Source organism: Oncorhynchus mykiss, chromosome 13, assembly GCF_057628025.1.
Source record: "Oncorhynchus mykiss isolate SJ-2025 chromosome 13, ASM5762802v1, whole genome shotgun sequence".
In the NCBI taxonomy this organism is placed as follows: Eukaryota; Metazoa; Chordata; class Actinopteri; order Salmoniformes; family Salmonidae; genus Oncorhynchus; species Oncorhynchus mykiss.
This window is the reverse complement of record NC_143034.1, coordinates 46,035,294-46,046,204: the sequence shown is the minus strand read 5'-3', so window position 1 is coordinate 46,046,204 and position 10,911 is coordinate 46,035,294. Positions and strand designations below refer to the sequence as shown.

At 42.1% G+C, this 10,911-nt stretch overlaps 2 protein-coding genes across 2 annotated transcripts; both read left to right on the top strand.

Moving 5' to 3' along the window:
- Positions 1-3,560, top strand: LOC149978901 (heat shock 70 kDa protein-like). Its single transcript, XM_090196322.1, has 2 exons — positions 1-426; positions 1,442-3,560. Exon 2 carries the CDS (start codon positions 1,465-1,467, stop codon positions 3,397-3,399), a length of 1,935 nt encoding a protein of 644 aa, XP_090052448.1. The 5' UTR covers positions 1-426; positions 1,442-1,464; the 3' UTR covers positions 3,400-3,560.
- A 3,515-nt stretch (positions 3,561-7,075) lies between these two features.
- On the top strand, positions 7,076-10,591 carry LOC118938279 (heat shock 70 kDa protein). The gene is made up of 2 exons (XM_036940945.2): positions 7,076-7,518; positions 8,473-10,591. The coding sequence occupies exon 2, from the start codon at positions 8,496-8,498 to the stop codon at positions 10,428-10,430; it is 1,935 nt and encodes a 644-aa protein (XP_036796840.2). The 5' UTR covers positions 7,076-7,518; positions 8,473-8,495; the 3' UTR covers positions 10,431-10,591.
- Positions 10,592-10,911: the final 320 nt, after the last annotated feature.

The following is a 10,911-nucleotide window of genomic DNA, read 5'->3' as shown; positions in this document are numbered from 1 at the left end:
AGACTGGTATGTCGACTGAATAAGGTTGAACCGGATGCTGTTTCATTTGTGTTGAAATTTGAATCATTAACGGTTTTTGATCATTTTAATCAATACAAATAATGGTTTCACTATTAGTGTGCTGTGTGTGTGCGTTCTGGACAGGTCTCCGCGCCTCTCCAACGCTCTGTAATAACGAGAACTGACATTTGCATACGTCTCGCAGCCTACGTCATTGCACAGGAAGCTGCGCTCTCTTGAGCAATGTAGTCGGAGAGTTCGAGAAATGGCTAGAAATCATGAGTGCTATTTTTTAGGCAATGGGGGCGGTATATATTCTGGTGAAGTACATTCAGATTCAAACATCGACTCAACGAGAATACTAAAGGGAAAAGAAAGCAAGAAAAGAGAAGAGACACGTTCAACAGACCTCTACATTCATAAACTGTAAGTAAAGGGGAATTCATTCAGGACCCTATTTTCATAATGGCTGTGACAGTTATAAACTTGATAGAATAAACAATGATGCTATGTTGGTTGTGTGGACATTGCTGATTTAGCTATAACATTATGCCAGAATATTTGGTTAACTAATAAAGAAATAATATTATAATGATATAATATTAGAATAATATTCATTGGACAGACTATGCCTACATTTTTTTTGTAGCATATTATTATTTTATTATAATTAGTTATTTGTTCATTTTAAGAAAATCTGCTCTAATTCTGTGAAGATAACACAATATTATTCAGGAGTGTTCATAGAACAAATTGAGGCCTGTTGTGAAAAGAGTTTCTCTGTAATAGATTAGCAGAAATGATTGTGTCTAACACTAATATATATATATATATATATATATATATATATATATATATATATATATATATATATATATATATGTGTGTATATATGTATATAACATTAATATATAACACAAACATTGACAACAGTGTTGTTTTCAGACCTGGGTTCAAATGCTTATTATTGTTTTTCAAGGACTTTAAAATACCAGTACATTTTGAAATATAAGTAGTTGAATATTGGAATGTGTTTGGAAATACATTTGGAAAGTATTACAATGTATTTGAAAATACTCAAATACACAGACAAGTGTATTTTAAAATTAAAATATTCCATGCATTTGAACCCATGATTGTTTGTTCCTAGGTGTATTTGAAATGTATTTGGAGACAAGTATTTGAAATTAGTTTAAAATAGTATTTAAATAAAATGATTTGAAAATACTTTAAATAGAAGTGGCCACATTATTTGAAAATCCTCAAATACACAGAAAATAAGAATTAGAAATACTTAAATATGCAGGTATTTGAACCCAGGTCTGGTTGTTATTCAAGTATATTTAGGCTAACATCTCTGTTGGTGGAGATTGACATTACTTGCACCTAGGTTTTCGTAGAAGAATATCAATTTCTAAAATATTATTTCATTCATTTGAAGGCAACTAACTCCAAACCATCAAGATGTCATCAGCTAAAGGCCCGTCTATCGGCATTGACCTGGGCACCACCTACTCCTGTGTGGGGGTGTTCCAGCATGGCAAAGTGGAGATCATCGCCAACGACCAGGGCAACAGGACCACACCCAGCTATGTGGCCTTCACAGACACTGAGAGACTTATCGGAGACGCAGCAAAGAACCAGGTGGCCATGAACCCCAACAACACCGTTTTCGACGCCAAACGCCTGATTGGCCGAAAGTTCAATGATCAGGTCGTGCAAGCCGACATGAAGCACTGGCCCTTCAAGGTGGTCAGCGACGGAGGAAAGCCTAAAGTTCAGGTCGATTACAAAGGTGAGAACAAATGCTTCAACCCAGAGGAGATCTCTTCCATGGTCCTGGTGAAGATGAGGGAGATCGCTGAGGCTTACCTGGGCCAGAAGGTGTCCAATGCAGTCATCACAGTCCCTGCCTACTTCAACGATTCACAGAGACAGGCCACTAAGGACGCTGGAGTGATCGCTGGGCTGAATGTGCTGAGGATCATCAACGAGCCCACGGCGGCAGCCATCGCCTACGGCATGGACAAAGGCATGTCCAGGGAACGCAACGTCCTGATTTTTGACCTGGGTGGGGGCACCTTTGACGTGTCCATCCTGACCATCGAGGATGGGATCTTTGAGGTGAAGGCCACAGCTGGAGACACTCACCTGGGCGGGGAGGACTTTGACAACCGCCTGGTCAGTCACTTTGTGGAGGAGTTCAAGAGGAAACACAAGAAGGACATCAGCCAGAACAAGCGGGCTCTGAGGAGGCTGAGGACAGCCTGCGAGAGGGCCAAGAGAACACTGTCCTCCAGCTCCCAGGCCAGCATTGAGATTGACTCTCTTTTTGAGGGCATCGACTTCTACACCTCCATCACCAGGGCTCGTTTTGAGGAAATGTGTTCCGACCTCTTCAGGGGAACCCTGGAGCCTGTGGAGAAATCTCTCGGGGATGCCAAGATGGACAAGGCCCAAATTCACGACGTCGTCCTGGTCGGAGGCTCCACCCGGATCCCCAAGGTCCAGAAGCTCCTGCAGGACTTTTTCAACGGCCGAGAGCTAAACAAGAGCATCAACCCAGACGAGGCGGTGGCCTACGGCGCTGCCATCCAGGCGGCCATCTTGTCTGGCGACAAGTCTGAGAACGTCCAGGACCTGCTGCTGCTGGATGTGGCTCCCCTGTCCCTGGGCATCGAAACCGCCGGAGGGGTCATGACCGCCCTGATCAAACGCAACACCACCATCCCATCCAAACAGACCCAGACCTTCACCACTTACTCCGACAACCAGCCCGGGGTCATGATCCAGGTCTACGAGGGAGAGAGAGCCATGACCAAGGACAACAACCTCCTGGGGAAGTTTGAGCTCTCTGGGATCCCCCCTGCCCCACGAGGAGTCCCTCAGATCGAGGTGACCTTTGACATCGACGCCAACGGCATTCTGAACGTATCAGCGGTGGACAAGAGCACGGGCAAAGAGAACAAGATCACCATCACCAACGACAAGGGCCGGCTCAGCAAAGAGGATATTGAGAGGATGGTGCAGGACGCTGACAGATACAAAGCTGAGGATGACGCACAGAGGGAGAAGATAGCTGCCAAGAACTCCCTGGAGTCGTACGCCTTCAATATGAAGAGCAGCGTGGAGGACGACAACATGAAAGGCAAGATCAGCCAGGAGGACAAAAAGAAAGTGGTGGACAGGTGCGACCAGACCATTTCCTGGTTGGAGAACAACCAGCTGGGCGACAAAGAGGAGTATGAGCATCAGCTAAAGGAGCTGGAGAAAGTATGCCAGCCTATCATTACCAAGCTGTACCAGCAGGGAGGGATGCCCACAGGTTGCTGTGGAGATCAGGCACGGACCAGCTCTGGTGACAGCTCCCAAGGCCCAACCATTGAAGAGATTGACTAAAGTGAGGGATTTTTATAAAGGACTTTTCAAAATGCATTAGTATCACTGCATACAATTTACTATTCAGGAAATACTTTGTACTTGTAAAAACACACTGCACATCTGTTGATTCATACCATATTGCATTGCTGGACATTGCAAATAAAATGTATTTAAATATGTTTCTAGGTCTGTTGGCTGTTTTCTTGAATTCCTTCTCATCATAACACATTGATTATTCACATTTTTTACACAATACCATGAAATATTGTAAACAAAACTTTGATAGACGGCTAAACCACCAGAGAGAACAAGTGAAGACACCTTAATGGCCACAATGTTTAGCTTATCAACGCTTTATTCTGCGATAACATCTGATACAATCACTATGGTCCTTCTTGGAAAAAGCAGCACAAATACACTTCTGGCACATATAAAAAAAACAATTACAGGTCACATTTTTCCTTACTTTGTGCTTATTGGTGTCAAGCTCAAAGAACCAAATACTGTATATTTGACTGATTTTGAAGTATTTAAAGTGGAACTGACAGCATTTGAACTACTTTGTTTCATATCTGCAAACGGACAATCATAATATCAGTAAAACATATCACATTCCCAGTTTATGCTTCAAAACCAACTTTGTAAGAGGTTTTTAAAAAATAGGTTCTATTTGACTCAAAATTCCATGTTGTACAGTACGGTATTGTTGGCAGAATAGATGGATGCAGCTCAATGTATGATTAATATAATTCACCAATACATTTCTTGGTAGTCCAAAACATATTTCTATCAGGTTGTAAATTATGGCTGGCCTAGTACATTGTTTGCTGCCGCCACCCATTCAGGATGCAGTGTTTCAGTTTCAATGACTTCATATTTTGAACAAAAACGGACGACTGTAAATAAGGCTGGGAATGTCAATACAATGAAACTATAAGGTGTTCACCCATACAATTATTTTTTAATTCAATGAAAAACATGTTTTAAGTTCAAATGTTACAACAACCTATCGCTAAGTTGTTGTTATTTGGTGATAAATACTTTTTGATTAGGGTCGCAGCATATTATGGACATCTGCAAGCGTAGCAGCAAAGGCTGGACAAATGATTTATCTATTTTGTTTTAAAACGTTAAGATGCTATATACAGCATATGAACATAAGTGGACATTATAAAGGGCCATATTCTTTAGAATAAAACAATGGCCAGTTTGAGTCGCAGTTGCACGTTGTTTTGTAAAAGAAATAGCCTATGTCTGGTGAATTCTTTGGGTACATTGACTTCAATAATTCAAAACCTAGGAGCCTCGTGGTTCTCACCACATTCCATAGAATTACACAATAATTATGACTACAGCTGGAGGACATCCTCCAACCTATCAGAGCTCTTGCAGTATGAACTAACAAGTTTTCCATCCAAAGGATCTGATCATTAATTTAGTACTGAAAGCATAAGCTACAGCTAGCTAGCACTGCAGTGAGTAGTTGACTCAAAGAGAGAAAGGCAATAGTTGAAGCAGCATAGAGAGAGAGAGAGAGCTATATTTCATTAGATGTTTTATTCTTCTTAGTCTACCTTTCACTTAGCTATTGCAGCTAATTTATTCTACCCAAAGAACCTGACTCAAACAGAGAGAAATGCTATTTATGTTAGCTAGCTGGCTAAGGCTATCCAACACTGCAACTCTTCCAAGTCAATGTAAGCTTTTGGTTTTATAAATGTATGGGCACCGGGGCCCGCCGGTTTAACTGCTAAACTACTTGCTGTACACTGTAATGCGTGATTGTACACTTGGGATTGGATTGTGGGTTTACTAATGTGTTTGTTCTATTTTGGTTTGTTTTACTATAACCTTGATGTGGTGACGATGTAGGTTGTGTAGCGGTTAGTGGTTATGGTGTGACGGTTTTGCAAGGAGAGGTTTTTGTGCCTAGTCACAGATAGCTGTTGTGTTGTGTACTGAAGTCCACAAGTGAAGGGAAAAGGTGACAGGAGGAAAGCCTGTAGATGCGAGAATGAATTTTACAACAAGTAAAGTGATAATGCTCTATGTGGCTGCTATGAAATTTAACTGTGTGTGGGTGATCAGGGGTGTATTCATTCTGCCAATTGTTTCTTAAACAGAACGAAATGGGGCGGGACCTACCTGAATTTATTTGTCCATTAGAAACTTTCGAAACATTTTGCAACTATTTGGACTAAAGATTACACCCCAGATCAGCTAGATGCAGGCAAGAGTGTGCAAGATGGGATTGAATGTTTCTCTGCCTGTCACCTTGATCACTCCAATTTGTCTCTCGACCTGTGCACCTACGGTATAAACTTTCATTTCTAGGCTATAGGTTGTAGCAATCTCTTGGTTGGTATAGGGAAAATTTGAGTATCATGTAGTAGCCTAAACCTATTGATGTGACATTGAGCTGGGTGAATGGGAATATGAATGACAGTCATCCAATATGCTATAATCGAAATAAGGCCATGGTAATAAAACGAAATCCTCCATAATCTTGAACGGCACTGCTGTGAATATAGTGTGAAGGGTGTCCTCATCTAGTAGTTGCATTCTGATATGGTAAGGCAACTTAAAGTGCATGAAATCATAGTATTTTACTGTCAGCCATTGTTGCCATTAATGCTCAATCAGACCAGGAGAGGAGGGAGATTAATGAGCCAATTGTCAACTGTGGATTATTAGGTGACCGTGATGGTTTGAAGGTCAAATTGGGAATTTAGCCAGGACACCGGGGTTAACACCCCTACTCTTACAATAAGTGCCATGGGATCTTTAATGACCTCAGAGAGTCAGGACACCCGTTTAACGTCCCATCTGAAAGACGGCACCCTACACATGGCAATGTCCCCAATCACTGCCCTGGGGCATTAAGATTTTAAAAAATTAGACCAGAGGAAAGAGTGCCTCCTTCTGGCCCTCCAACACCACTTCCAGCAGCATCTGGTCTCCCATCTAGGGACTGACCAGGACCAACCCTGCTTAGCTTCAGAAGCAAGCCAGCAGTGGTATGCAGGGTGGTAAGCTGCTGGCAAAATAAGGTATTTCTGTTTTTATTTTTAATAAATATGAGACAATTAAAAAAAAAAAAAAGTTTGCTTTGTCATTATGAGGTATTGTGTGTTGACTGATGATGAAAAAAATAATTTCATACATTTTTAGAATAAGGCTGTAACGTAACAAATTGTGGAAAAAGTCAAGGGGTCTGAATACTTTCTGAATGCAATGCATATTAGCAAATACTTTAGCTACCATTTGTGTTTTTTGTCATTAAAATTCACAGGAGAATGTCACAAGGAGTTCATATTTGCTTAGCATTAACAAGATATCCTCATGATGGGGATATCATGGAGATATCTTGTTTTTGGTAAGCAAATGTGAACTGATAGGCCATCAGTACGGAATAGGGTACTCTAGAATGGTTTAGAACAGAATAACATTGACTAGAATAGAATAGAGGTGGATTAGCCAGTGTGTTCATCATTTGTCTTTCATTTAACAATTAATACTGGATATCTTAAATAGTCTGGCTTAAATACAACAAAAAGGATCTTCCCTGGAGGCACATTAACTTGTGGTGAGTTGCACATACCACTTGTGCAGTAGGCACTCAATTCTCTTACAATACATGTCTAGTATTCATTACTGAGAAAAAAATGTATAGACTGACATCTCATGAACTGTTGAGGAACTGCAGTGTGGCCGATAGACTGAAATGTCGACTGAATAAGGTTGAACCGGATGCTGTTTCATTTGTGTTGAAATTTGAATCATTAACGGTTTTTGATCATTTTAATCAATACGAATAATGGTTTCACTATTAGTGTGCTGTGTGTGTGCGTTCTGGACAGGTCTCCTTGCCTCTCGAACTCTCTGTAATAAGAGAACTGACATGTGCATACTCCTCGCAGCCTACGTCATTGCACAGGAAGCTGCGCTCTCTTGAGCAATGTATTCGGAGAGTTCGAGAAATGGCTAGAAATCATGAGTGCTATTTTTTAGGCAATGGGGGCGGTATATATTCTGGTGAAGTACATTCAGATTCAAACATCGACTCAACGAGAATACTAAAGGGAAAAGAAAGCAAGAAAAGAGAAGAGACACGTTCATTCTCAACATTCATAAACTGTAAGTAAATGGGAATTCATTCAGGACCCTATTTTCATAATGGCTGTGACAGTTATAAACTTGATAGAATAAACAATGATGCTATGTTGGTTGTGTGGACATAGCTGATTTAGCTATAACATTATGCCAGAATATTTGGTTAACTAATAAAGAAATAATATTATAATGATATAATATTCATTGGACAGACTATGCCTACATTCTTTTTTTTTTGTAGCATATTATTATTTTATTATAATTAGTTATTTGTTCATTTTAAGAAAATCTGCTCTAATTCTGTGAAGATAACACAATATTATTCAGGAGTGTTCATAGAAAAAATTGAGGCCTGTTGTGAAAAGAGTTTCTCTGTAATAGATTAGCAGAAATGATTGTGTCTAACACTAATATATATATTTATATATATATATATGTATATAACACAAACATTGACAACAGTGTTGTTTTCAGACCTGGGTTCAAATGCTTATTACTGTTTTTCAAGGACTTTAAAATACCAGTACATTTTGAAATATAAGTAGTTGAATATTGGAATGTGTTTGGAAATACATTTGGAAAGTATTACCATGTATTTGAAAATACTCAAATACACAGACAAGTGTATTTCAAAATTAAAATATGTAAATATTCCATGCATTTGAACCCAGGATTGTTTGTTCCTAGGTGCATTTGAAATGTATTTGGAGACAAGTATTTGAAATTAGTTTAAAATAGTATTTAAATAAAATGATTTGAAAATACTTTAAATAGAAGTGGCCACATTATTTGAAAATCCTCAAATACACAGAAAATAAGAATTAGAAATACTTAAATACGCATGTATTTGAACCCAGGTCTGGTTGTTATTCAAGTATATTTAGTCTAACATCTCTGTTGGTGGAGATTGTCATTACTTGCACCTAGGTTTTCGTAGAAGAATATCAATTTCTAAAATATTATTTAATTCATTTGTAGGCAACTAACTCCAAACCATCAAGATGTCATCAGCTAAAGGCCCGTCTATCGGCATTGACCTGGGCACCACCTACTCCTGTGTGGGGGTGTTCCAGCATGGTAAAGTGGAGATCATCGCCAACGACCAGGGCAACAGGACCACACCCAGCTATGTGGCCTTCACAGACACTGAGAGACTTATCGGAGACGCAGCAAAGAACCAGGTGGCCATGAACCCCAACAACACCGTTTTCGACGCCAAACGCCTGATTGGCCGAAAGTTCAACGATCAGGTCGTGCAAGCCGACATGAAGCACTGGCCCTTCAAGGTGGTCAGCGACGGAGGAAAGCCTAAAGTTCAGGTCGATTACAAAGGTGAGAACAAATGCTTCAACCCAGAGGAGATCTCTTCCATGGTCCTGGTGAAGATGAGGGAGATCGCTGAGGCTTACCTGGGCCAGAAGGTGTCCAATGCAGTCATCACAGTCCCTGCCTACTTCAACGATTCACAGAGACAGGCCACTAAGGACGCTGGAGTGATCGCTGGGCTGAATGTGCTGAGGATCATCAACGAGCCCACGGCGGCAGCCATCGCCTACGGCATGGACAAAGGCATGTCCAGGGAACGCAACGTCCTGATTTTTGACCTGGGTGGGGGCACCTTTGACGTGTCCATCCTGACCATCGAGGATGGGATCTTTGAGGTGAAGGCCACAGCTGGAGACACTCACCTGGGCGGGGAGGACTTTGACAACCGCCTGGTCAGTCACTTTGTGGAGGAGTTCAAGAGGAAACACAAGAAGGACATCAGCCAGAACAAGCGGGCTCTGAGGAGGCTGAGGACAGCCTGCGAGAGGGCCAAGAGAACACTGTCCTCCAGCTCCCAGGCCAGCATTGAGATTGACTCTCTTTTTGAGGGCATCGACTTCTACACCTCCATCACCAGGGCTCGTTTTGAGGAAATGTGTTCCGACCTCTTCAGGGGAACCCTGGAGCCTGTGGAGAAAGCCCTCGGGGATGCCAAGATGGACAAGGCCCAAATTCACGACGTCGTCCTGGTCGGAGGCTCCACCCGGATCCCCAAGGTCCAGAAGCTCCTGCAGGACTTTTTCAACGGCCGAGAGCTAAACAAGAGCATCAACCCAGACGAGGCGGTGGCCTACGGCGCTGCCATCCAGGCGGCCATCTTGTCTGGCGACAAGTCTGAGAACGTCCAGGACCTGCTGCTGCTGGATGTGGCTCCCCTGTCCCTGGGCATCGAAACCGCCGGAGGGGTCATGACCGCCCTGATCAAACGCAACACCACCATCCCATCCAAACAGACCCAGACCTTCACCACTTACTCCGACAACCAGCCCGGGGTCATGATCCAGGTCTACGAGGGAGAGAGAGCCATGACCAAGGACAACAACCTCCTGGGGAAGTTTGAGCTCTCTGGGATCCCCCCTGCCCCACGAGGAGTCCCTCAGATCGAGGTGACCTTTGACATCGACGCCAACGGCATTCTGAACGTATCAGCGGTGGACAAGAGCACGGGCAAAGAGAACAAGATCACCATCACCAACGACAAGGGCCGGCTCAGCAAAGAGGATATTGAGAGGATGGTGCAGGACGCTGAGAAATACAAAGCTGAGGATGACGCACAGAGGGAGAAGATAGCTGCCAAGAACTCCCTGGAGTCGTACGCCTTCAATATGAAGAGCAGCGTGGAGGACGACAACATGAAAGGCAAGATCAGCCAGGAGGACAAAAAGAAAGTGGTGGACAGGTGCGACCAGACCATTTCCTGGTTGGAGAACAACCAGCTGGGCGACAAAGAGGAGTATGAGCATCAGCTAAAGGAGCTGGAGAAAGTATGCCAGCCTATCATTACCAAGCTGTACCAGCAGGGAGGGATGCCCACAGGTTGCTGTGGAGATCAGGCACGGACCAGCTCTGGTGACAGCTCCCAAGGCCCAACCATTGAAGAGATTGACTAATGTGAGGGATTTTTATAAAGGACTTTTCAAAATGCATTAGTATCACTGCACACAATTTACTATCCAGGAAATACTTTGTACTTGTAAAAACACACTGTACATCTGTTGCTTCATACCATATTGCATTGCTGGACATTGCAAATAAAATGTATTTAAATATGTTTCTAGGTCTGTTGGCTGTTTTCTTGAATTCCTTCTCATCATAACACATTGATTATTCACATTTTTTACACAATACCATGAAATATTGTAAACAAAACTTTGATAGACGGCTAAACCACCAGAGAGAACAAGTGAAGACACCTTAATGGCCACAATGTTTAGCTTATCAACTCTTTATTCTGCGATAACATCTGATACAATCACTATGGTCCTTCTTGGAAAAAGCAGCACAAATACACTTCTGGCACATATAAAAAAAACAATTACAGGTCACATTTTTCCTTACTTTGTGCTTATTGGTGTCAAGCTCAAAGAACCA